The sequence below is a fragment of the Zootermopsis nevadensis genome, unplaced genomic scaffold, assembly GCF_977971745.1.
Source record: "Zootermopsis nevadensis isolate Lab colony 2312 unplaced genomic scaffold, Znev_1.0 Znev_ptg000093l, whole genome shotgun sequence".
Lineage (NCBI taxonomy): Eukaryota > Metazoa > Arthropoda > Insecta > Blattodea > Termopsidae > Zootermopsis > Zootermopsis nevadensis.
Window position 1 is genome coordinate 42,163 of NW_028259224.1, and position 23,372 is coordinate 65,534.

A 23,372-nucleotide genomic window follows, 5' to 3' on the forward strand; every position below is an offset into this window, starting at 1 on the left:
GGAACAGAGAACTGTAAAAATAATGACAGCCATTCAGTTTCAAATTCTACTAAAAAACTAAACTTGGAAAACTGTTCAAAAAAGACAGTTATAGCAAGAATAAGTTTAATTCATTTTGTTGTAAAGAGGGCTGTATTCTGGGTTATTGCACTGTGTAGTCTGGTAGAATGGTACAACAACCTAGAGATGGCCATTTCATGTTACCACCATGAGAACCTGAAATCTCACTGATCTACGTATACTTTTCTGCAGTATTTGTAGCCAGTTTTCTGGTTAAATATTAAAGTACGCACAAGATAATGAACTGGATTACATAATAGAAATATCTTACAAATGTAAAATGAGGCTTTTATATCTACAACAGGAACACTAATGATCCAATAATAACCATTGTAAAATCCTTAATAAAGTTACAAAAAGGGGGAAAAGTTTTATAGTAAACTTCGAGCAAGATATAATCATAAAATAAAAACAACATGTAACTTGGTAAAGTAGGAAACAACAAATACATTTAACTGAACAGATGCCCTCTTTTTATAAACAATAAAATGTTATAAGGGTCCAGAAAAGATGCTGATGCCTTCAGTAGTTTCTTTCTAACAATAGCAGAAAGATAAGTTAACATGAATTAGGAAAAGAAGATGTGATTTCATTTTTAACATTTATTTCCAATGAATTCCTTGGTTTAAAAATGATTCCAACAACTGAATCTGAAGTTAAATGGAAATATAATTCCTTAAAAAAATCATCAGCATGCGACGAAATAACAAATAAAATTGTGACAACTCATTCTCATCTAATTAATCACTCATTAAGTAAACATTCCTTTATTTCCTACATAGTTTAACTAATGATACCATCTCCAATTATTTTTCCATTTTGTCCATTCTTTTTGCATGTCCTTTCCATAGTTCGTTGATTCTGCTTTAAATTTGATAACTGGATTAGTAATAAAATGTAATTTCGTTTGTGGCCTAAGTAGTATTCAAACTGCAGTTCTCATAAATTTCAGTTTATATTGTGGATTATTCAAAATTGTGTGTGTGTGTGTGTGTGTGTAAGAAATAGCAGGTCTTTTAATCAGCTGAGCTAATGTAGCAACCAACCGTGACACTAATAACTGATAGTTGGCAGAAGTGGAATTGCAGATTAGTAATATTTCATGTAAGGATGTTGGTAACTAAGTGGAAGAGAGAGTTATTCAAGATGTCGGATGTGAGAAGTCGAAGAAAAGGCTATTTCCGTGTTAAATGGATAGTTGAGTGGTGTGCACGAGTGACTTCGTTATATAATACTAACAATTTAATGTTTTTTTAGACAATTCTGATGTAATTTATACATGTTACCGTAACAAGTTTGGTGCCAATTGTGTTTGCAAACTTACAAAAGAGAAACTCAAAAGAATAAATAGTTCCTTAATTATAAAAAATTGAACATTTCAAAAACAAAGCTGCAACCTTTATACATTGGCAAAACAATTTCAGATTTGGAAGTTTTGCACAACTTTGATGAATTTACAATAATTTATTCACCGTCTTTACACAAGCTTAAAAATTGTTAAAATCACTTAAAATTATAACAGTATAACAGTATCAAATGAAGAAATGTTATAATTTTAAGTGATTTTAACAATTTTTAAGCTTGTGTAAAGACGGTGAATAAATTATTGTATTGAAGAACACAAGCATGACGCAATTAAGATATAAAAAATTTGATGAATTTATCAAAGGGAAAAAAGCAATGATGTCAGTAATTTTATGTTATATACATTATGGGTTTTAACGTTAGAAATAGAAGGATTAGTATGTGAAATGATTTTAACTCTTCATTTTGTAGGCTTTGTAATTCAGCCAAAAAGTTGCTTGACACAGAAAAATAATGTAGGCGTTCTGGTGATCAGGAATTGAGTTACATTCATTACGTGTTATATCTCATTGTGGTGACCGTGATTCAGAAATCATATGAATATCAGAAGGAAAAGGACGATTTGAATAACAAGCTTGGTTCACAGAATATAAAAACTGCAGTGGATTTTGCAGAGAAGCTTGCCAACAGCTTGGAACAAAGATGAATGTAATATGTGTATTATTTACATTAGTTTTGTTTTCCTTTTAATGTCTGACTTCTTCTTCTTCCCTAGCTCTACAGTCTGACATTTACATGATGTGTGGGTACATTTTTTCTGCATTGCAGAATTTAATTTAGTTAATTAAGTTAATTTTTTGTTTAATTATGTCTGATTTATGGTGATTTTGAACCTCCTTTAAAGAGGATTTGTCAACATTTGCATTTAATTTTATAGACTAGTAACAGTACACAAGCATTTTTAGTATTTTCTATTTTGCTTTATAATAGGATTCTGAGAACATGCTGAATTAGTGAGCTGGGGTAGCCTATTGAAAGTACTGTCTGACTATCGACTGAATAATGGGTTCGATCCTCAGCAGGGTCCATTTAGCATATGTTTTCAGTTCAGCTCTTGTATTCACCCAGTCTCATATCCAGTGGGTACTGGTATTTCTTTCTCTGAAAAGGGGGACATAAAGTGCAGCCAGGGGGTGATGGTGACCAGGTCAGTGCTGAGGTCAGTAATGAGTAGGAGCTATACTGCTATCCACACAAGTATGCTAAATTGCATCCTCAAGTGGACAGTAACAAGTGAATACTAAAGTAACATTTTAAGGCCAGAAGGAGCGTGAAGTGAACATTGGGTTTTGACTGTGTGATATTACATAGAGGCAATTGACTGAAGAGGCGACACATGGTTCTTCAGCATTCTTGACTGTAGGAAGGAGAAATTGAGCGTGGAAATAGAATATGGTTACTGGCATGTAATAAAGAATAGGATAATATGAGTACATGAACCACAAATTCAGAAAGTGTGATCCATTACAAAACATGAACAGTAAAATAGAATTACACAGCAGTTGTGAAAATTGTAATAGGGAGATCTTGACAGAAATAAATAAAATGAGTCTAAATGAGACTTGGATTACATTTAAATGTGTGTAGTTCCAAGAATGTGGAGTTAAAAGTTAACGCATTCAGCAGTGATATAACAGAACTTCACTCTAGTAATACATAAGAGCCAAAATATTTATTATGGACAGTATTCAGATGCCTGTTGGACCATTGAAATAATATGTCTCAATTATTACAGTATCTGCGTCATTGTCCACTTATTGTTTATTTTAGGATTGCTGAAACAGATGTTGAAGTCCAGCAGCGATTACAGAAGTGGGATAAATTTTTGGGATCAGGAGAAGTTGCAGCTGGAGAAAATAAAACTAATCATACAGAAAATGTAAGCAGTGCAAGTAATGAAGAGCAGAAGGGTGTTGTTAAGAATTATGTCAATACTTTAGAGATAAACAAGATTCAAGGTAAAAAGTATTTGCCAGAGGTCATTTAGTTTGTGGATGCTTAGTTACAGTTTATGGTGAACTGGTAAGAGGAGCGTGGTATTAATGCTATTGAAGTTGGCTGTCTTCTGGTTGTTGCGCTGCAGCAAGGACCTCTACAACATCGGTACCGGACTGACTACACGGTGCAAAAACCCAGAAAACAGCCTCACCAACTTGAAAACCTTAAATCTTACATTAGTGCTCTTGTTCAACATTTTATGTTGTTTTAACAGTACCTTCCTAAGTGATTACAGTAATTGTATATTCATCAGCACACTACTTGGTGTGTGAGCTACTGTTACGAGCAGTTCATAATAATTACAGTAGAAGTCTTGGTCGCACCTTGGGTTTCATTTCGGAATGGCACGAACTTTTGTGCATTCAAGGACATGACTCATATGTGTTTTTAATGACTAGTAGAACTGCCCACACTCCCAGTTGTTTACCAATACCTGTTATGTGTTGAACAAAAGTTTAATAAATCATGTCACTCTGTCATGAGAAACATCATGAAACAAGGGAGGCTCTTGATGTGCTGATACCTGCATTCTGTAAAATGTGTGTGATATCAGTAGTTGTTCACAAATTCTGAGTAAACATGGTAAGTGTTTTGTCACCAAGTGATCTCAAAGGAACACGCAACAGCAGCTTGGATTCCTCTGTAGTGAATTCATCACCGGTGTCAGACATCTTACTCATGCTAAGATCATTGACCTCAGACAGCTCTGGTGTTACTTGTGCCTTTCTCAAGTGTCAATGGTAAAACTCTGGTAGACGTTACAGAATTGCTATGCCATGTGTGCATTTCATAAATTGTTAAATTTAAATTTATCTTGATTTCACAGTGAGATATGTACACCAATTCTCCTATGTAGGATTTTAAACTGTTGCAAAGCAGGATGAGTTGGTAGCAGAGCCCTTACCTTGCCTTTTGTGGTTCATATTCGAATCCAAGTTTCACCCTTCCCACCCAGACAAATGTGATAATACCTAAAGGATATTAGGCAATACTGTCCCGCAATTCACCCTTGGCGTTTTGTTGTCCGAGAAAAACAATCTGTCTCCTCATACATTAAGATTAAGGCATGAGGAGCATTGAAGGTAATTAGCATGCCTCGGTGTATCGCCACCCTTGCATTACATTGCGCCTATTGAAAGCCTAGGAAAATAAATTTCATGTGCAATTTCAAAGGAAATTACCTGTTGAAATTGCATCCCTGCTAGCTGCCATGTACCAGTGCCATTAGTGTTATAGTCGGGATGCATGCAGCACTATACCATTTTGCTTCTACCAGGTATGTAGAAGTTTAGTTGTAAACAATACTACAATACTGTACACAACTAACTTCTACTTTAACAAGTCAAACCTATTTAGTTGAGAATCCACCTGTAGCGACATGGTGAGGGAGTTACATTGTTACTCACAATCAATGGTGTAAAGTCACATTTCAAATCCAGGCAGTTAACAATAAATGAACATGTTACTGGGAGGGGCATTTATTGAAAGATGGAAATATTACTAAGAATATGTTGGAGATTCACCTATGTAATTAAACAGTAAAATGCTATTTAGCTTATGGGTTGTCATAGGACTGGTTTCTTGTGTGGTAGATGGACTGTCAACATGACACTCAACACACAACAGAATGCATCCCATAAAACTCGGTAAATTAAGTCGTTTGTACGGCCGCCATTTGTGTGTCAAAGCTGTCGAATACATGTCTATACAGGTTGAGTCAGAAGTATGTTTACAAACTTTGTGTGCGTGTTCCAGGATCAAAAATAAGAAAAAAATGTTCCTATGAACATGGGTCGAAAATGTTTAAATTTAGAAATAATAGCCAAAAATAAGTTTCAATGAACTGGCTTTATATCAAAGCGAATCCAGCTACCGGGAAAGATCTTCAATTAACGTTAGGGCAGGAATTGTTGGCGACATGCTTATTGGTCCACACTTGCTTCCATCGCGTCTAAGAGGACACTTGCCACGTCTCTTTGAAGATGTGCCACTGAATACAAGAAGACAAATGTGGTTTATGCACGACAGAGCCCCAGCACACTTCTCCCATCACGTCAGATATCATCTCAATGAACAGTACCCCCAGCGATGGATTGGGTCACTTGAAGTCCGTCGTTTGTGCAACACCCATAAACAATGATGACGACCTATGGGAATGTGTGTAGAATGCGTGCCAGATGATTCGAGGAAACCCTGGCGTGTACGAACGAATCCGTCAATCTTGTGTACGTCGTGCTCGTGTATGTGTGGAAAATGGAGGGAAAACTTTTGAGCATCTGTTGAAAATTATTTTTGGCTATTATTTCGAAAATGAAACATTTGCGACCCCATGTTCATAGGAACATTTTCCGTTATTTTTGATCCTGGAACACGAAGTTTGTAAACATACTTCTGACTCACTGTGTATATGCACGGACATTTTTTTATTTTCAATATGTCATACAAATCCATTTGCGTTTCGTTACTATTCAGAATACTTGATAAGAATGTTTGACTTCTGTTGCAGAATGGTTACGGCAAAACTTCATTTCTTTGTTGCATTTTGCCTGAGTAGAGTAGAGTAGAGTAGAGTTTATTTACATTCCATAGATCCTTCTTAGGACTCAACCAAAGGATGTAGAACATGTCATTTCATACAATGTACATACACTTCAGAACTTTCAACACAAGTACAAGAACGTATTTCACATATCAATGTACATAAATTTCAGATTCTGCAATACAAGTATGAAAAATAATTTTACAAATTAATATATATAAACCTCAGAATTTTAAATATAAATACAAAACTTGCTTTACATATACATAGATTATGGATATAAAGCTTAAACATTTTCAGCAGAGATGAAATCATCTACAGAATAGAAGGAGTGAGTAAAGAGGTAATCTTTCAATGCAAGCTTGAATACCTTTATATCATAATTTAGACTTTTAATTGTTGGTGGAAGATTATTAAACAACTTGATACCTGTATAGTACACTCCTTTCTGATATTTAGTAAAGTTATTATTTGGCACATAGAGATCATGTTTACGTCTTGTATTTAAATTATGTACATCTGTATTTCTTTTAAATTTATCCATGTTTTCCACCACAAATGATAGCAAGCAGAGTATAAATTCACTTGCAAGTGGAAGTATGTTAAATTTACGAAATAATTTTCTACAAGATACCCTGCTTTTGACACCGGCCATTATTCTAATTATTTTCTTTTGCATGTAAAAAACTTTATTACTGTCTGTTGAATTTCCCCAGAAGATTAATCCATATGACAATACAGAGTGAAAGTATGCAAAGTAAACTAGCTTTAAAGTATCTATTGTCATGAGTGGTACGACTGTTCTCATGGCAAAGCATGCAGAGCTTAATTTGGGAATAATGTATTCAATGTGTTTCTTCCAATTTAAGGTACTGTCGACTTGTAAGCCAAGGAATTTGTTTGTTTCAACTTCCACAGTTAATTTTTCTTCAAAACCTATATTTAATCTAGGATATGTCTTGTGCTTAATAACAAATTTTATGAAGTTTGTTTTTTCAAAATTTAGTGCCAGTTTGTTAGCTCTAAACCATTTATTTATGTTGGCAAAGACATCATTCATGATATTTTCAAGATAGATCAATTCTTGGTGTGCAATAATGATACTTGTATCATCAGCAAAAAGAATAGGTTTGGATGTAGAGGTCACAGTTGCCGGCAGGTCATTGATTTATATGAGGAAAAGTAAGGGCCCAAGAACTGAACCTTGTGGCACTCCGTGATTTACGATACCCCATTCTGAATAGGTATTATGATTGGTATGGCGGCTTTTAATTTCTACTCTCTGCCTTCTATTATTTAGGTAGGATTTATACCTCGAATTCCATAAAATATCAATTTCATTAGTAATATTTCATGGTTTACACAATCAAATGCCTTGGCTAGGTCACAAGATATTCCACCCACATGGATTTTATTGTTAAGGGCACATACAATTTCATTAGTGAAACTAAATAGAGCCTTTTCTGTTGAGAGATTTTTTCTAAATCCAAATTGCTCCTCGACAAGGATGTTGTTTGAGTTTAAGAATTTATTTGCTCTCTTGCATATAACTTTCTCAAAAATTGTTGAGAGGCAGAAAGTTTTGTTTTGAGGAACCGAATGGTTTATTGTCATGTAAAACATGTATACGTGCATGTTATTTTGTAGATATGTAAATTGTGTATTGTGATAAAACATATTTTTCAGTGCAGTGAAAATGCAGCCATCTTCAAATAGGTAAAATTGATATGCAAACCAAAATAATGTTATTGTTATGTCATTTAGTATGTTAGTGTGTGTTCTTATAATAAGTGAGTTGGGGTAGTTCAGCCAGAATAGTGACTGACTACGGACTGTACTACCGGGGTTCAATCTGTGACAGGGGCAGCCTTTGAGACTAGACCGGCTCCGGGGTTCACCCAGCCTCTTATCTAATGGGTACGGGGGTCTTTTTCCAGGGGTGAAGCACAGCTGGGGTGTGATGCTGACCACTTACCCTGTCTAGTGCCGAGGTTAAGAATGAGTAGGAGCTATACCTCCTTCCCCCTCAAGCACCTACATGACATATAGTGGGACACCTTTTAAATTTATTTTATGTTCTTATAATAAAATGTGCTATTCTATGACCTGTCCTACACTCTGCTTATTAGGGTCTATGGGGTTTTTCTATATTTATGTACTGGACCATATACTGAGCCAGTTATATATAGATGATAATATTAAAATGGATTTTAAAGAAACTGAGGATGTTGACTGGATTGAACTGGCTCAGTATATGGTCCATTAGCAGGCTGGCAATATACATGAATATAGATATGCCCCAGAGACACTAAGAATACTATTAGAGGTGCTATTTTTATTTCATATAGTATTTGACTTGGAAGTTTTATTAATGATGTGTGACTGATGAATATTTGTAGAATTTTGTTTGAATTCCAGAGAAAGGAAGAGTGTCTGTGTTTGGGAATAACGATTATGGACAACTTGGTCTCGGTCACAAGAATGTTACTGTGAAGCCAAGCTGTGTGAAGAGTAAGTGCATCATTGCCTGCACTGAATTGAAATGTTTTACTGAAAATATTACACCTGTATTACAGCATCTGTAATGAAAGACTGACCCAGTCTTTCTCAGATTATATTGCAGAACCATTTTATTTACAACTGTTTAAATTATGGGTAATTTGGAGGATGCTCTGTGATTCCATATTTAACTTTTATTGACCTTGTGCCAGCTGTCAATGCATTGCACTGGCGGCCTTTAGTTTGGGGATTTAAGCACCTATTATAGTATGAAAAAGGTTAACTCTCCTGGAAATGTAATTTTGTGTTTATGCGTGAAAATGTAATTATTACTTAATGCCTAATATTTGTGTGTGCATTAATTTTTAGGTTTGAAGCCAGAAAAGGCTACTCATGTTGCATGTGGAAGAGCACACACATTGCTCAGTACAGGTTAGTTTGTTTGTGCTGCATTAATTAAGCCTTTGTATGTGAACAAATGGTGAAATAAAGTTTGACTTGATTTTTTAAAGGTTTATAAACGTCTTAAGTTGTGAGATTTGAGGATCTGAAGGTGGAGGTGATACATTTCTCTAAGAGTACAGTGTGCACGTGAAAGTTTTGTCTCTTCACCTTGTAACTTAATTTCTGTATAATATATATATTTCTTATTTCCGTCTATACACAAAACTTAGTTGTTAAAATTGGTGTTATTAAAGTTAAAATTTAAAAACTTAAAATTTGGCGCTCTTCATCGCTATTACGATGTTACAATTTTAGCGCTCATTATTTTATTTCACAACATGTTTCGATACTACCGTATCATCATCAGGTTCTTATCGTTATTTTTATCTTTAAAACTAATGTATATTTTATAATGCAACTATCATTGATTTGTTTGTTTTGTAGTTTTCATTTTGTAGGTTGTTTCTTTTTACTCTTCGTCGTTTTTTATGTTTTAGATCAGTCGTTCTGTAGTCAAAGTTGTGTTTTGTGATGTGTTTGCGTCTGTGGTCGGGTGAAGACTATCCAGGACTCAAACTACAAATTCTGTATAAATGTCAGTTCATGCATTTAAATATTTTTCCTGACTCTCTTTTTTATAACTAAGATTCAGGTGAAATATTTTCATGGGGGAGCAACAGTGACGGACAGTTGGGTGTTGTTGACGTAGCCGATCGTTCAGCACCGACAAGAGTTTTGGGTGTACGTGATGAAATGATTCGGCTGTCAGCAGGATGCATTTCTTCTGCTGCACTCACAGGTAGGATTTCATTTGGTGCACTTTCATGTTTCTTTATGTCTTAAATGAGTGGTTATTATTTTACAGTTTTTGTTATAATAATTTCCTTTTTTTAAGGAAAGTAGTGGGCTTCTGAGATTACAATGTTGTCTTTCTTCCCTTCTTTTTTGAATATTTTGGCCTCTTTCTCTTTTCTCCCCTTTTTTCTTTTTAATTTTATGGACGTTCCTACAATCAGTGGTAGCAACATGACAGACACAAATTTTAGATGTGAGAGCAACAGTAGTGTAGTATAGGGCCCTGAAATGGTGTGTCATAAAATATGCACCTTTGTTAAGGTAATTTCCTTTGTAGAATGTTGTCTTTGTGAAAATTTTCATCACCTTTCTCATTGATAGAATTGGAGGTAAGAATCTGAAATTTTGTGTAAAGATTATAAAAATTTCTACAAGTCATGTTTGAAATAAACGCTTACAAACTTGAGACAGTATGAAACTTTGAGCTGACAAATTTAGTATAAACTCTATACAGTGAAAGTTTTTCTCAAAAAGAAAATAAAACCTGCTGCTGCTACCATAGTAACAGAAACAACGACAACATTCTGTACCTTATTTGCAGTTGTATTCATGTTATGTTATAAACTGTAATGTGTAAATATAACATCAACAAAACTAGAATTCTGTTGTGTTGACTAAATTTTAACAAGTTTTAGTGGAAATAAGTTAGAAATGTCACAATTTATTCTTTCTTTGATGCCTCTGTTCATGGTAAATTATGTCTGTTAAGTCTTCAAAAGAGGTAACTTCTGTCCAACCATTGGTGGTTGGTAAAAAGGTAAGTAAAATGTTAAGATAGTAAGGTTTCATTTTTATTTGCAATCAAGAAAATTTATGTATTTTGTCACAATAATTGTACTTCTGCCAGGATTTGTACTGTTTCATAATATTATAACTGCTGATGCCAGTTTTTGACATTGTTTTTTACAGCTTGTGGACATGTTTATGTTTGGGGTAGCAATTCAGGTGGTCAGCTTGGGCTCCCAGAAACAAATGATAGTGTTTTGAGTCCTGTTTTAATGCCTTTTGACCAGCAGATTGTTCACATCAGTTTTGGATATTATCACACAGCATTTGTTACAGGTGTGTTGGAATCTTTGAGTAATAGAAATTATAGAATTTTGTATAAATGAGTCAAAGAAGTGCATATATACAAACTTTTTCAAAAAATTACTGAATTTAAAGTACAGTTTTCTAGACGTGCAAAAGCAATATATTTTATGTCAATCTGATATTGCATATGGCACATAATGAAGTATTGAAATGCATTCAAAGATGTTTGAATTCAAGTCTTGTTATGGAAAGTTTCCAACAGGGAAAGTCGTAGAGAGTTTAGCTTATGTAATATCTCATTCCATATATGGTAATAGTAATAGTAGTTTATGGGAAATTGTAATGAAGTCTTAGTCATGTGAGCATGGATTGGTTTCTGCCCTGAACATCGGGGATTCACGTGACAGTCTGTCGTAGCTCTCAAGAGCTTGATGTCCCTGTTTGCAAATGGAAATAGGGTGTGAGGTTGTGGACTGGATTTAACTTGCTTAGGATAGGATCCAGCAATGGGCTGTTGTGAATGTACTAGTGAACCTTTAGGATCAATCAGAGGTAGTTTCTTGATGAACTGAGCGTGTAAATTTGTTTGATCGCTAGTATCAAGAATGTAACTGACTTCTTCCACCAGCTTCCAAAAAAATTGAAAGCAGGAACTTTTTTAAATAATTCTGATTCCTTACTTTTTAGAAGTGAATATTCTCACCTTACATAAACTTTTACATTACTGAATGGCGTACTTGTCTGTTAGTAGCATAAATGATGTAATGGAAGCTGAAAATATGAACATAATTATTTTATTTTTTGTCAGTTATTTCCGTACTAGGAGATCTTTGATGTCTTCAGCAAGCAGCACTTTATACACATGTGGAGAAAGTGAATCAGGAAAGTTAGGACTGCCCGACAGCCTTACCAAACATTACCTCTCCTCAGAAAGTGACGCTTGGAATTCCAGTAAAATCTGTTTTCTGTGGTGGATATCACACGGTTGCATTGACGGGTGAGGTTGATGCTGCTCACTTTGGCTTCAAGAGTTTGTTGATTCTTTGTAGAGAAATGTAGTTGAGATAAAATTCTCTCTTTGTAACAAGTGACTGTGGACGTGTGCACATCTAAATGGTGCACTTGAGTACAAGTGGTTTTTGTAGGTGATGGATGAAAATGTTCAAGAAATAACATAGTGATCATGGGGTGCCAAAATATAAACAGGTTTGATAGTTCATTTACAAACAAAATAATGATTGAACCACGTGATAGGGTTTGAAATTTATTGCCTCTGGATTGGTTTAATTGAATACAAAGTGTTTTGTAGTTACAGATTGGTGTAAGAGTCGTGAATCATGAAGCTAAGTATATTATCAATTTCCAGCTGGTGGTGAGGTGTTTGCATTTGGCAATAACTTTAATGGTCAGCTGGGTCTCGGAGTAGATGTTCCTCAAAGTGTACTGCCAACAAGGGTCACAAGTTTAGAAGGTTGTGTGATCAGAGATGTGGCATGTGGTGAAAGCCATACAGCATTTATAACAGGTGGGACATTGCTTCTTTGCAGACCGTTCATACATTAATTAAATTGATTTTATGAACATTGTGCTTCTTCCTATGACATTGCCATGTTAAGAGTTTTGTCTCGCTCATCCACCAGTATCTATTGTCTCTGCATTCCTTCTTTTTGATGTTAATACTAAGCTTTGGAAGTAAAGGGATTGGACCAAATTGCTACAGGTTGCATTGAAATTGTCAGAAGTCTCTATAAGAACATGACACAATGTTCACTTAACATGAAGAGAAATACTGTATTTTAATGTAACTTACAATTGGTTTTGCGGTTCATACCTTTGTATCGGGTAAATCAGCTCAATGCTAAACCACCAGTTACAACTTTATTTTGTACAATTTAAATATTATTTATTGCCATGAATGTTTTGGCCATTTATACGTTGTCACTTATGTTGTTTACATAAAAAGTAATCATTTGTCTTTTTACTTCGAAAGTTTAAAATGTGATGTTAAACTGTTTCAAGGTAAATGTACATATAAAATTCTGTGGTGTGAGCAGTCACCTTTTTTTTATATTAAAACGTTTTCTTGTTCAGTTATGTACACAGTAAAAATCTGTTTTAAACCTTTGTGGTTTTTAGTAGGCTTGTACGTATAATTGAAATTGTGATTTGGTTGTGTGCATGCATGTCACTAGAGTGAATCGGTCAGTAGAAAATATAATTTTTTTGTTCTTCCTTCCTCTCCTATCATCTGTTTACTCACACAATTGAGAGTCTGCTGTAATGTGTTTTAATCTTTTAGATGCAGGCAGCCTGTATACATGCGGGGAAGGTCGACATGGGAAACTTTGTAGTGAACAAGACAACGACAATCAGTTGATTCCATTTAAAGTTACTAAGTTCAAGGGATACACAGTTCAGAAAGTAAGAATGTGTGGATGCACATACTTGAAGATTGTTTCTGCACAATAAACATTTTTGAGACCAAGGACCATGTTCACACTTGCGGGCTACAAGGTCATAAATGAGTAAAATTTATCAAATCTTTATGACAGTTTTTGACAATGATAAATGGGTTTATGTGCCTGTCTAAAGGTTTTTGATGATCTGTCATTAAAGTGATGCAGATTCTTGAGTGCTGAGCTATGTAATGCTGCTTTTCCTTGAGTAATCATTCACTATCCAGTTTATTTCTGTTGCAATTTACATGTACTACTCGCAAGTTTTCATCACTAAAAAGCATCCCAACCATTACTAGCTTGAAGATGGCTGTCTTCAGGGTTGTAGTGCTGTGTGGTTCAGAGGTCCTTGCTACCTCCATCACGAGGGCAAGGACCTCTGAAACATTGATAAATTTCTACCAGACAACCCAGAGTAGGGCCATCTTTGTACTCATCACCATGAAAACCTCAAATCCTACCATCACCATCCCATCACTACCTCATTTCATTAGCATCACCATCATCATTTTGTACCATCTGTCTCAGCAATAATACGTTGGTTAATACAGATGCCCCCGTACCAGCCCAGTTTAATGACTGTGTAAAGACCTCTAAACCAATTGGTTATAATGGCTGTACAGACGGTTTTATAACAACCCCATATCATTGTGATATGTACACCTGCATATGAACCCCTTATAAATTCGATATAGGCCCACTATAATGACTATGTAGAGTTCTGTATACAGCGACATTACAATGGCCATATTCATGCTTCAGTGCCAGCCCATTATGATGGTAACATAGATGCGATAATAGGGCCTCCATACCAGCCAGATGCAATGGTTAAGTAGGTGCCTCATTGAATGCCTTAACAGACAGCTCTGTCTATTCTGAAGGGCTCTGACGGTGATGTGATACAACCCAGGCAGCTCCATGTCAGCCAGTTATGATAATGATAGGGTGGTGAAGTGGTGATGTGAGTGTGTTGGAATGGTGATTGAGATTGATTGTGATGGTATGGAATTGCAATAGAATGTGTTGGTGATGGTGGTTTGTTTATGGGATGGTATGGTATTGGTGATGGAGTGTTCTTGGTGGTATGATAATGTGTTGGGATAGGATTTTTATGGTTTCCTGATGGAATGGGTGACGTGGTGATGGGAATGGATGGGACAGTGATGGAATCATTATTGGATGGTGATGGATTTTATGGTGGTTTGGTGGGATTTGGCAGAAGTGGGTTGGGATGGAATTGTGATTTGTTGATGGTGATCAGTGAGGTGATTCTCTTGACTTCATGTGGGAGCTTGAAGATTTTGGGCACAGTGTCTAGAGGGAGAGGTGGACTTTGAAGCAGGCCTTCTAGTAGTCATCCCATGGAGTAATTTCTTATGTTTGCCTATATTGAGAATGAAATTGTTGGAGAAGGTCTGGCAAGTGAGTGCTGAGGAGTTCGTCTTGTAGTGCCTGAATTGCAGTTTGGAATTTGGCCCTTAGCTGTTCCATTAGTTGTTGCGTTTCCTGCTTAGGGCTGTGATCCGGATTGTAGAACTCGGCCTCGTCCTTTCATTTCATTTGTATATTCATGCATATTATTCACATTAAAGTATAGTGGCCTCAGACATGTTGGTTCATGACCATACTGTGTACTTGCCCCAGACAATGGCCTTGACAACTTATAAACATACATTGTTTTGAATTGCGCCCACATTTATCAGAGGCTTGGTGACAACACACATACAGAACTCCCAGCTTTTAGGCCTTGTTTTGGGGCGAGTACGTGGTAGGCCCAAGGACCGATGTGGCTCAGGCCACTGTACTTCATTATAAATAATTTACATGCATTCGAAAATGAGGCAGGAAAGAATAAAAATCAGTGAATCTTGATAGCAGTGTAGCACTGATTCATGTCCTCACCAAAGTGAAGACCGAAATCCACAGGAGATTCTGGTGTAATGTCAGGCATTGATGACCTGGTAGGGGGCAGTGTTCTAGTAGAGGAAAACTGCTGGCCCATGATAGACCAATAGGCCATCCCATCTCATGTTGCTGAACAACTGGTCACAGCAATGGATAACGCCAAATACTGATTACATGATGATCTCTGATCTCAGGGATGTGTTTTCCATTACACACTTTGACACAGGTCTTAGAAAAATGTATGCAGGCCATACAAAATACATTGGAGGTCCTCGTATTGAGAACCTATGCACTATGAGTTATTGTCTTCTTTTAAATTGAACAGGAAATTTGAATTCATGGAAGTTGGAGTAGTAATGGTTATGGCAATCATTGATACAGGTAGCTGTACCCATGGTCTTACAGTTTTGATACAACAAAAGATTTGTTTAAAGCTTTGGTAAATAAAGAAGTGTTTCAAGTTTATTAAATAAATAAATTATATATATATATATATATTTCTTACATTTTTAAGGTTTGTAAAGGTTCATATTATAAAATTAATTGCCGAGCGTGAAATGTTGTTTTATTGTGTGTAGGTTGCTTGTGGTGGATGCCACGCAATGGTCTTAGCCAGTGCAAGGCAAGATGATGAAAATGGATTAGACCTCATCAGTCATTCACTTGAATCTGAAAGTGAGGTAATTCATTGTTTTCTTTCTCAGAGTATTTTTGTTTGACTTAAACCAGAGCTAGGCAGTGAGCCATATTTAGAACATGTGACTATTGAAAAAGGGGCTTATTTATTTATTTATTTGTGTTTCACTAATAACATTTCTTCTAATTTCCTCAGTCACATGAATCGCTATGAATGTAACGTTTTTGTGAGACTAGCAGAGTGTCCATTCAGTTTGAATTGGAAATTCAAGAGACATTATTACAATCGTTAGTATCTGAATGCAAGTAGCATTCCTCATGTTCCAGTTCAGTGGGCAGTCCTCTTTGAGCCTTGGCACATTTTGTTTTGTAGTGACCACCAGTTGCAAATGTAGCTTCTAATAATTTTAGGAGAATTCAGTCTGGCCCATCAATAATTGGAATACATTACCACCTTTGCAACATATTCCAGTTCAAAGTCCCAATAACAATACAGAATCAATTCGATCCTTCCAAGAAGATCTAAGTAGTCGTGTGGATGAGATGGTGATAGAAAGAGATCTTGAAGTGAAGTCTGCTTTGTCAGGAAGGAAGGAGAGCAGTGGTGCGGATGATGATATTGATGATGAAATGTCAGCAAAGTCTGCCAAACCTAAAAATGGTAAAAAGGTACGTTATTTGAAAAATTTAAATTATTCCTGCCATAATAATCTGATTGTGGTACATTTTGTGGTAGCTGTCATCATTCTCATGTATGGTTTTGGGGAGACCAGAATTAATTGTCTCTCTGTGTGTGCGTGCATGCACGGGTACATGAGTTGTCTATTTATCTAAGTACGTAAAGCTTTTAACAATTAAAAGGACGTCATTGTCTCATTTGGCCTCTTACAAATTTGTGTTATGGGACATGATGTACCTTTTGGCCTTTAAAGGTTAAAGTGTACAAGGACATGCATTTCTTAAAAGAGTAATGTCGTTCATGCAGCTGTGTCTGTTGATGTTTCACTGTATTGCAAAGCTCTGTCTGTGCTTTCCTCCATAACAGTGGGTTTAGTAAGTACGTACAAGTGCAGATGTACACAGTATATTGAATTTACAGTTCTTATTTAATTTGGTCTTAATTATTTATTTTAGGAAGTTATTTCAAAGTCAATGGGTGTTACTGAAAATTCAGATGTCAATGATGAAATAAAAAGTACTGATGATATGTAAAAGTGAAGGTGACAGAAGTAACTGTGATAATGGTGGTAATCAAGAGGACAACAGTGATGTAAAAATGAAATCAGAGGAGAATAAAGGTCAAGTATCTTTATTTATGGGTCTTTGATAGTAAAATAGAAACGTCTGCCTGAGCATAAACACACATCATTTTAACATTTTTAATGCAGTTACAATATATATGACTACTGTAAAGTTTTCTGGATGTCTTTGAATGTAATCAAATTCTTCAGCACGTGGGTTGCTATTGCAACATGAGAACTGTTAATATATACTTACTCTGACGTTTCTCTGTGACAGAAAGTTGCTCACCACAGCTTTCAAATCCAGCAGACTGTGCTTAAGATGGTTTCTTGCGACGAAAAGCACTGAAGAATCGAGCTACTCTACCCTCTGTTCACAAATATAACAAGGCTGTTTTATAGAATGGCATAAAACAAACAATTCTTCATCTCAAAAAGTGAAGTATAATTACAAGTCAATGTTCAGTAGCAGACTACTGTAGGCTGAGGACCTCTCCAGTCTCAAAATCATATTTCTCTTTCTAGTTTTACTGGAGTCCCGAAATGCTGCATCTTTCATTTGTAATTTTTGGTCTGCTTTTACCATATTTCGTCCAGAGTAAGTACCTCCAAAAGTAACATTTTCAAGTTTTACCTCTGGTGTTGGGTTAAACACAGATTAGGGTGTGTATTTATTATTAATGGACACTGATAGTTGATCAGTTTTGTTTGAAAGTCCTCTTATGTTATGATGGTGCACCACAGAATTGTTATCTTGATTGTATTCTGAATTTAGAACTGGTTTATTAGCATTGATGTAGACATCTTTCAGGTATTTGGTGACAGATTTGGGCTTAAGCCTAAAAGAAGGGTTAGATCTTACATCAGTGATTACAGGTATCCAGTTTGCACCTAATCTAATTAGCAGTGAGTTGCACAAGCTTCTCCTTGCCCTTTGAGTTACGTTGTAATCCGTGTCTGGTATGATCATTCCTATTTGAGGATGAATTGTCAGTTAATCCAATATGTGATTTGTCTGCATTCCAAAGGGCACACTCAAGTAGAATATTTCCACTCCCCACCAACTTGTCTATATTGGGCCTGTCATGGTTGCAAAAGGAAAGTACTAGAAATCTGGTGACTTTGTAGGTTATGATTGCATAATCTACTTGAAGGAGAAATTTATGGGTTCTTACTTGTTCAGTAAGCTCCTGATTATGAGTGTTTGGAATATTCATGCATTACTTCTTTTTTAAATAAGCACAGGTGAAATAGGCCTTCAACTTGCCTGTGGGGTGGGGGTGGGGGTTCTAAAGAAGATGGATGAAAATCATAATAAAATTCTACTGACGGTAAAACAAAGGCTTCGTGTACTTAGGAAATTTGAGAACAGAGAATGGGCAACAGAATTTATAATAAAAGTATGTGATAGGGATTGAGTGATTCCATCCTTGAAAGAACACCATATAACAGGCTGACCTACTGATGGCGTATTTTGGGCATAGTTTTCTGGGAGTCCAGTAACACTGGTTTGATTATGGGGTAAACTTTCTCCAGAGCTAGTAAGAAATCAGGAAATCAAGAGTTCATGTCATGGTGCATGCTAAGAGAAGTTTTGAAAAGATTGACAGTGAACTGAAAAATGGCTTCAGAGTGGTGCGTGTGAAGTGGACATAGTCAGTGCTGCCATGAGACAAATGAGAGTGAAGTTCATTGCTGTCATGAGGGAGAGTCTAAAGAGTTTTCAGAACAAGTGAGCATTACAAACTGTTTCTTAAAGAAGGTCTGTTGTGTGAGGAAAGTTAAGCAGTTTGTGAAGTTCTGTGAATGCACCAAACAAAATAGTTTGGATTAGCTCTTTTTTTTATTATTTATGCATCTTCTACCCTTCATTAGCCCTGATAATCAATACAACTGGTGGGAAAGGGAAATTCTTGAAATCTGTTAACTTTTTTGGTTATGGTTGTAAAAGAAAAGTTGTTTAACTGTGATGTCTTCGTTATTATTGTATAAAATATGAAAGAGAATTTCTTGAAATCAGTTTGGCTATTATTCTGTAATTCATACTCATGTAATTCGTATTTGTTTCAACGTCAATAATTACACGTTTCCCCAGTGCGTGGGGTTTTATCTAATTTTTTATTCTTCATTATTTAGCTTATTTAAAAACTCTGGTTTCCCTTCAATACGCATAAATCTTTCACCTTTTACTAAAGTTTTCTGTTGAGGGGAACATATGATTCATACTGTTTCATTCTTACATTTGGATTACTGATTGATTTTTTAACTTTGTTGTATTGAGAGTGTCAGACAAAAATGACTACTGTGCAGTTTTGGGATCTAACGTAATATTATTCTCAAACGCTACTGTGTCGTTATTAATTCACTGTTACAAATTCCATTGCTCATCTTAAATCCTAGATGAAAACTGCTTGTATTTTCTTTCTACATGCTGTATGTTCACAGGTGTGGGGTATGGAGGGTCATCGGAGGAAGCAACAGAAGCAGCTGCTAGATCAGTTTCGGACAGGATCTTAGTTGCTTCCGAAGAGTAAGTGTTCATCATTACTTCTCTCTGATGTACAGAGAATATTTCCTTCAGCACAGGGAACCTGTAAAAGTATGAAAGTAAACCACCAGGTGTATCTGAAGTCTTGACATGATAACTGTCTGTCCCTTTGTTTGCTAGGAATTCTGACATCCCACTCGACCCCATTAGGTCACTAGAGTCGATGTGTGCGTCTCGAAATTGGCCGTCTCCATCTTATGAAGGAGGACTCGCTGAGCAGGGCTCATACACCTGTACGTGTATTGTGATCAAACAACAAGAAGAAGAATATTTGAAGCTTCAGGAAACAGGTTAGTTGAGTCATAGCACTGGGTATACGATGAGTGCTGTGTTTGTGAATGTGTATGCTATGATGTGGTTAGGAATACCGATAGGTGATGCTGTATGTTCACAGGTCTGAGGTATGGATCTTCAAGAAGCCAAAAATGCATCAGCGAAAGTTATTATTGACAAGTTGTTTATTGGTTCATAATAAGGTTCAGATAATTGTACCTACAAGATGTCCGAAGTTGTGTTCATCATTTTTGTTTTTGTGCATTGCAATGCACTTATTGTAGGTGCTGTAAATTTAATTTAATTCCTGGTAAATTTTGTCTACATATATGCATGAAGATGTCTGTTACGCACAGGCACAAAAATGAACACACAAATGGTACAATTATCAGTTCTGGGAAAACACCAATAATAACTTTAGTTTGCTTACTTTAGGTGAGTGCCACTAAGAAATCTGTGAATCATCTCTTCCTATAATCCTGTCATCAGCTTGCTGAAATAAGCTTAACATTTCTTCTTTATGTTTTCAAGGTTATGCCTGCAAGCCTTGTTCACTAAAATGTGTGCGATGTTTACCAGTGTCTCTGAATGGATTTTAGCATTAAAAATGGCTGTCTTCAGCGTTGTAGCGTCGTGTATTCTGGTGAAAGTTTACCAGCACGGCACTACAACCTGGAAGACAGCCATCTTCATACTCGCCAATTTGAGAATCTCAAATCTTGCAGTTTATGTTTTATCTGTTTCTTAATAATAAGATTTAATTCATTATTGTTGTGAGGTTTAAGTAAGCAGTAAATAATACTTAAAATGCAGTTTATACCTCAAAGACAATTAAACGTGTGTCTGTTACGAATATCAGTTAGCTGTGCATTTGAGAGAAATTATCACTGTTTATTCTAAGAAAAATTAATGGAAAACAGGTGCACAGTATCTGGTTTGCAGATTACGAGGTGCGATCAGAAAGTTTCCAGACTGTGTCAATAGAGGGCGAACCGGATGTAGTACGAGCTTCTGCCGCTAGGGGGTGCGGCCTACAATCATAGTGAATCAGTGTGCCAGCTGGCATAATCGAAGTAGCATTTGTTTCTTGGTTACGGGCGTTTTGGTAGTGCATTACACCGACCCTCCTGCGATTTCGGAATGGTGTGTGCATCACATTTTGCCAAAGACTCGCCAAAACGGCTACGGAAACCTATGAAATTCTAAAGCAAGCATTTGGGGAGTCCGCAAACTTTTGTGTGGCATTCACGTTTTAAAAATGGCCGAACCTCTGTCGATGATGACGAGCATTCTGGACGACCATCTTCGAGCACAACGCCCGAAAATGTTACGAAGATCGACGTCGTACCATCAACGACTTGTGCGACATTGTTGGGATAGGCTATGGGACCTGTCAGCTGAATCTAAAGGTAGAACTCCACATGCGACGCATCATGACAACGCGCCAGCACACACCGCCCTCAAAGTTCGGCAGTTTTTGGCCTCAAACACCATGGCTGTCATCCCGCACCCTCCTTATTCGCCGTGTGACTTCTTCCTCTTGCCAAAGATGAAAATTCAGCTAAAGGGAAGGAGATTTGAGACGATAGAAGAGATTCAGGCAGAATCGCAGATGGTGCTTGACAGGCTGACAAAGAAAGATTTCCAGGGATGCTTCCAGGCTTGGCAGCGGCACTGGGATCGTTGTGTTCACTCCCAGGGGAACTACTCCGAGGGTGATGGATGAATTTAATACCTGAGATAAGTGTACAGGTTTTTATAGGCGCAGTCTGTAAACTTTCTGATCGCACCTCGTACATTGCAATAATAGCAAATTGATAAGGTGAAATGAACAGGATGCTTGGAATGTTTAACAAAAAACTAGAGAAGTTCCAGCTAAAAGTAATGAACTTGACAGTGACTGTCTTGTGGATATGGATATGGCATGATCTTACGTGTTTGACAGCTGTTGAGGCATCTGCAAATTAGCTGATGACAATAGGGAGGGCTTCTTGAGCCCATAGCACAGTATGGAGTCAGCATTTGTTTAGTAGCCTCGTTTCTGTGAAACAAGTGATTACTGACTGAAATGCTTCAAGCGCTCGTATTCACGCTGATTTTGATCAGGCTTTGTTACTTCCGTTGTATATTTTACGTGCAGAAGTTTGGAAATTGCATGATCTGTGAAATAATCCTACAAAATAGACGATGCGGTACTGGAATGTTTAGATTGTGTCATGTCGATGACCTGCTGTGGGACATCGGAGCGTAATGAGAGATGACTGATGAAGTGTCTGGTACCTGAGTGCCTGAATGTGAAATGTGTGGCTGCTACGTAGTTTATGATACTGACTGATTATAAAATCTTCTCGGGCAACCAGCCATGTCAATTCGCAGCATAAGTCAGATGTTTCGGGGACCTTTCCTTTCTCCGTTATCAGGGAGTGGTGTGATGGATAACCAGTGTTGTTCATGTGCATAATTGATTCCCCTTCCCATGTGGCCATTGAGCAACTGGGGTAGTTTAATCACGCTGAGCCAAGCACAGAACCTGCTCATTAACGTGGGGCAGAAAGCAAATAAGGTTAGGCAATGCTAGGACCGGACAGGGCTGGAGAAGACGGAGGTCATGTTAAGTGACACAGAGACCAAAAGAAGCTGGAGGTGTTACTGCAGTTTCAGATGATGGTACTTTTGACTGATTTGTGGATTTTGGACGATACTGATCAGGTCATTCTGACACAAAGATCCAGATGCATTCATTGGTCTGGCTCCATTGATTATGTATTTTAACAAGAAACATCAGCAACATGTCACATCATTCCCTGTAGGTTTCTGAAATGCTGGACTTTGCTCCAGATTGATGCTGCTGGTTGCCTGAGAAGATTTTATCACATTTAGTCACTGTGAAAGCTTCAAGTCATTTCTGACTGATGTTCAGTTTTGAAAAGTTTATCATTATCATACTTTTGACTATGTTATGTTACAAGTTATGTGATTATGTTTGATTTTCAAGAATGGTGATATAGGAAGTCACATTTTCAAATAGTTTATATGTATATATATATTATTATTATAAAATTATGTTTGCTAAGAAAGCAAAGCATTACTGAAAGAGGGAACATATTTCATATGTACATTGTTTTCAACAGTAATTAGCCAGTTAATGTATTTAAAGCAAATATATATAATTACAAAATTATATGAGATATTTATTACTATTTTCATGTCTTCTTCTTCTTATAGCGTTATAACACTGTGTGGGTCTTAGCTTGTTCAATGATTTTTTTCCATACTGTCCTATCATTCACAATTCTTCTCCATCCTCTTACTCCCATCGTCCTCACATCCTCCTCCACGTCGTCTATCCATCGTTTCCATGGTCTCCCTCTCATCGTTCTTCCAATCGGTCTCCATTCCATCACTCTTCTAGTTACCCGGTTTCCTTCCATTCTTGCAACATGGCCAAGCCAGGCTAACCTTTTGCTTTTGATCAGCCTCACAATATGTGCTCCCTGTATGATACAATCTAGTTCATGATT

At 36.6% G+C, this 23,372-nt stretch overlaps 1 protein-coding gene and 2 pseudogenes across 1 annotated transcript in view; all 3 read left to right on the forward strand.

Moving 5' to 3' along the window:
- The window catches only part of LOC110840904 (uncharacterized), a 52,826-nt gene that overhangs the window by 27,273 nt on the left and 2,181 nt on the right, over nucleotides 1–23,372 (forward strand). The window contains exons 4-5 of the mRNA XM_087341834.1: nucleotides 19,476–19,560; nucleotides 19,699–19,868. Of these exons, the coding sequence (XP_087197960.1) occupies nucleotides 19,476–19,560; nucleotides 19,699–19,868 (255 nt within the window). The remainder of the gene's footprint in view (nucleotides 1–19,475; nucleotides 19,561–19,698; nucleotides 19,869–23,372) is intronic.
- Nucleotides 2,562–17,467, forward strand: LOC147870829 (X-linked retinitis pigmentosa GTPase regulator-like; annotated as a pseudogene).
- LOC147870830 (U5 spliceosomal RNA) lies at nucleotides 19,176–19,288 on the forward strand (annotated as a pseudogene).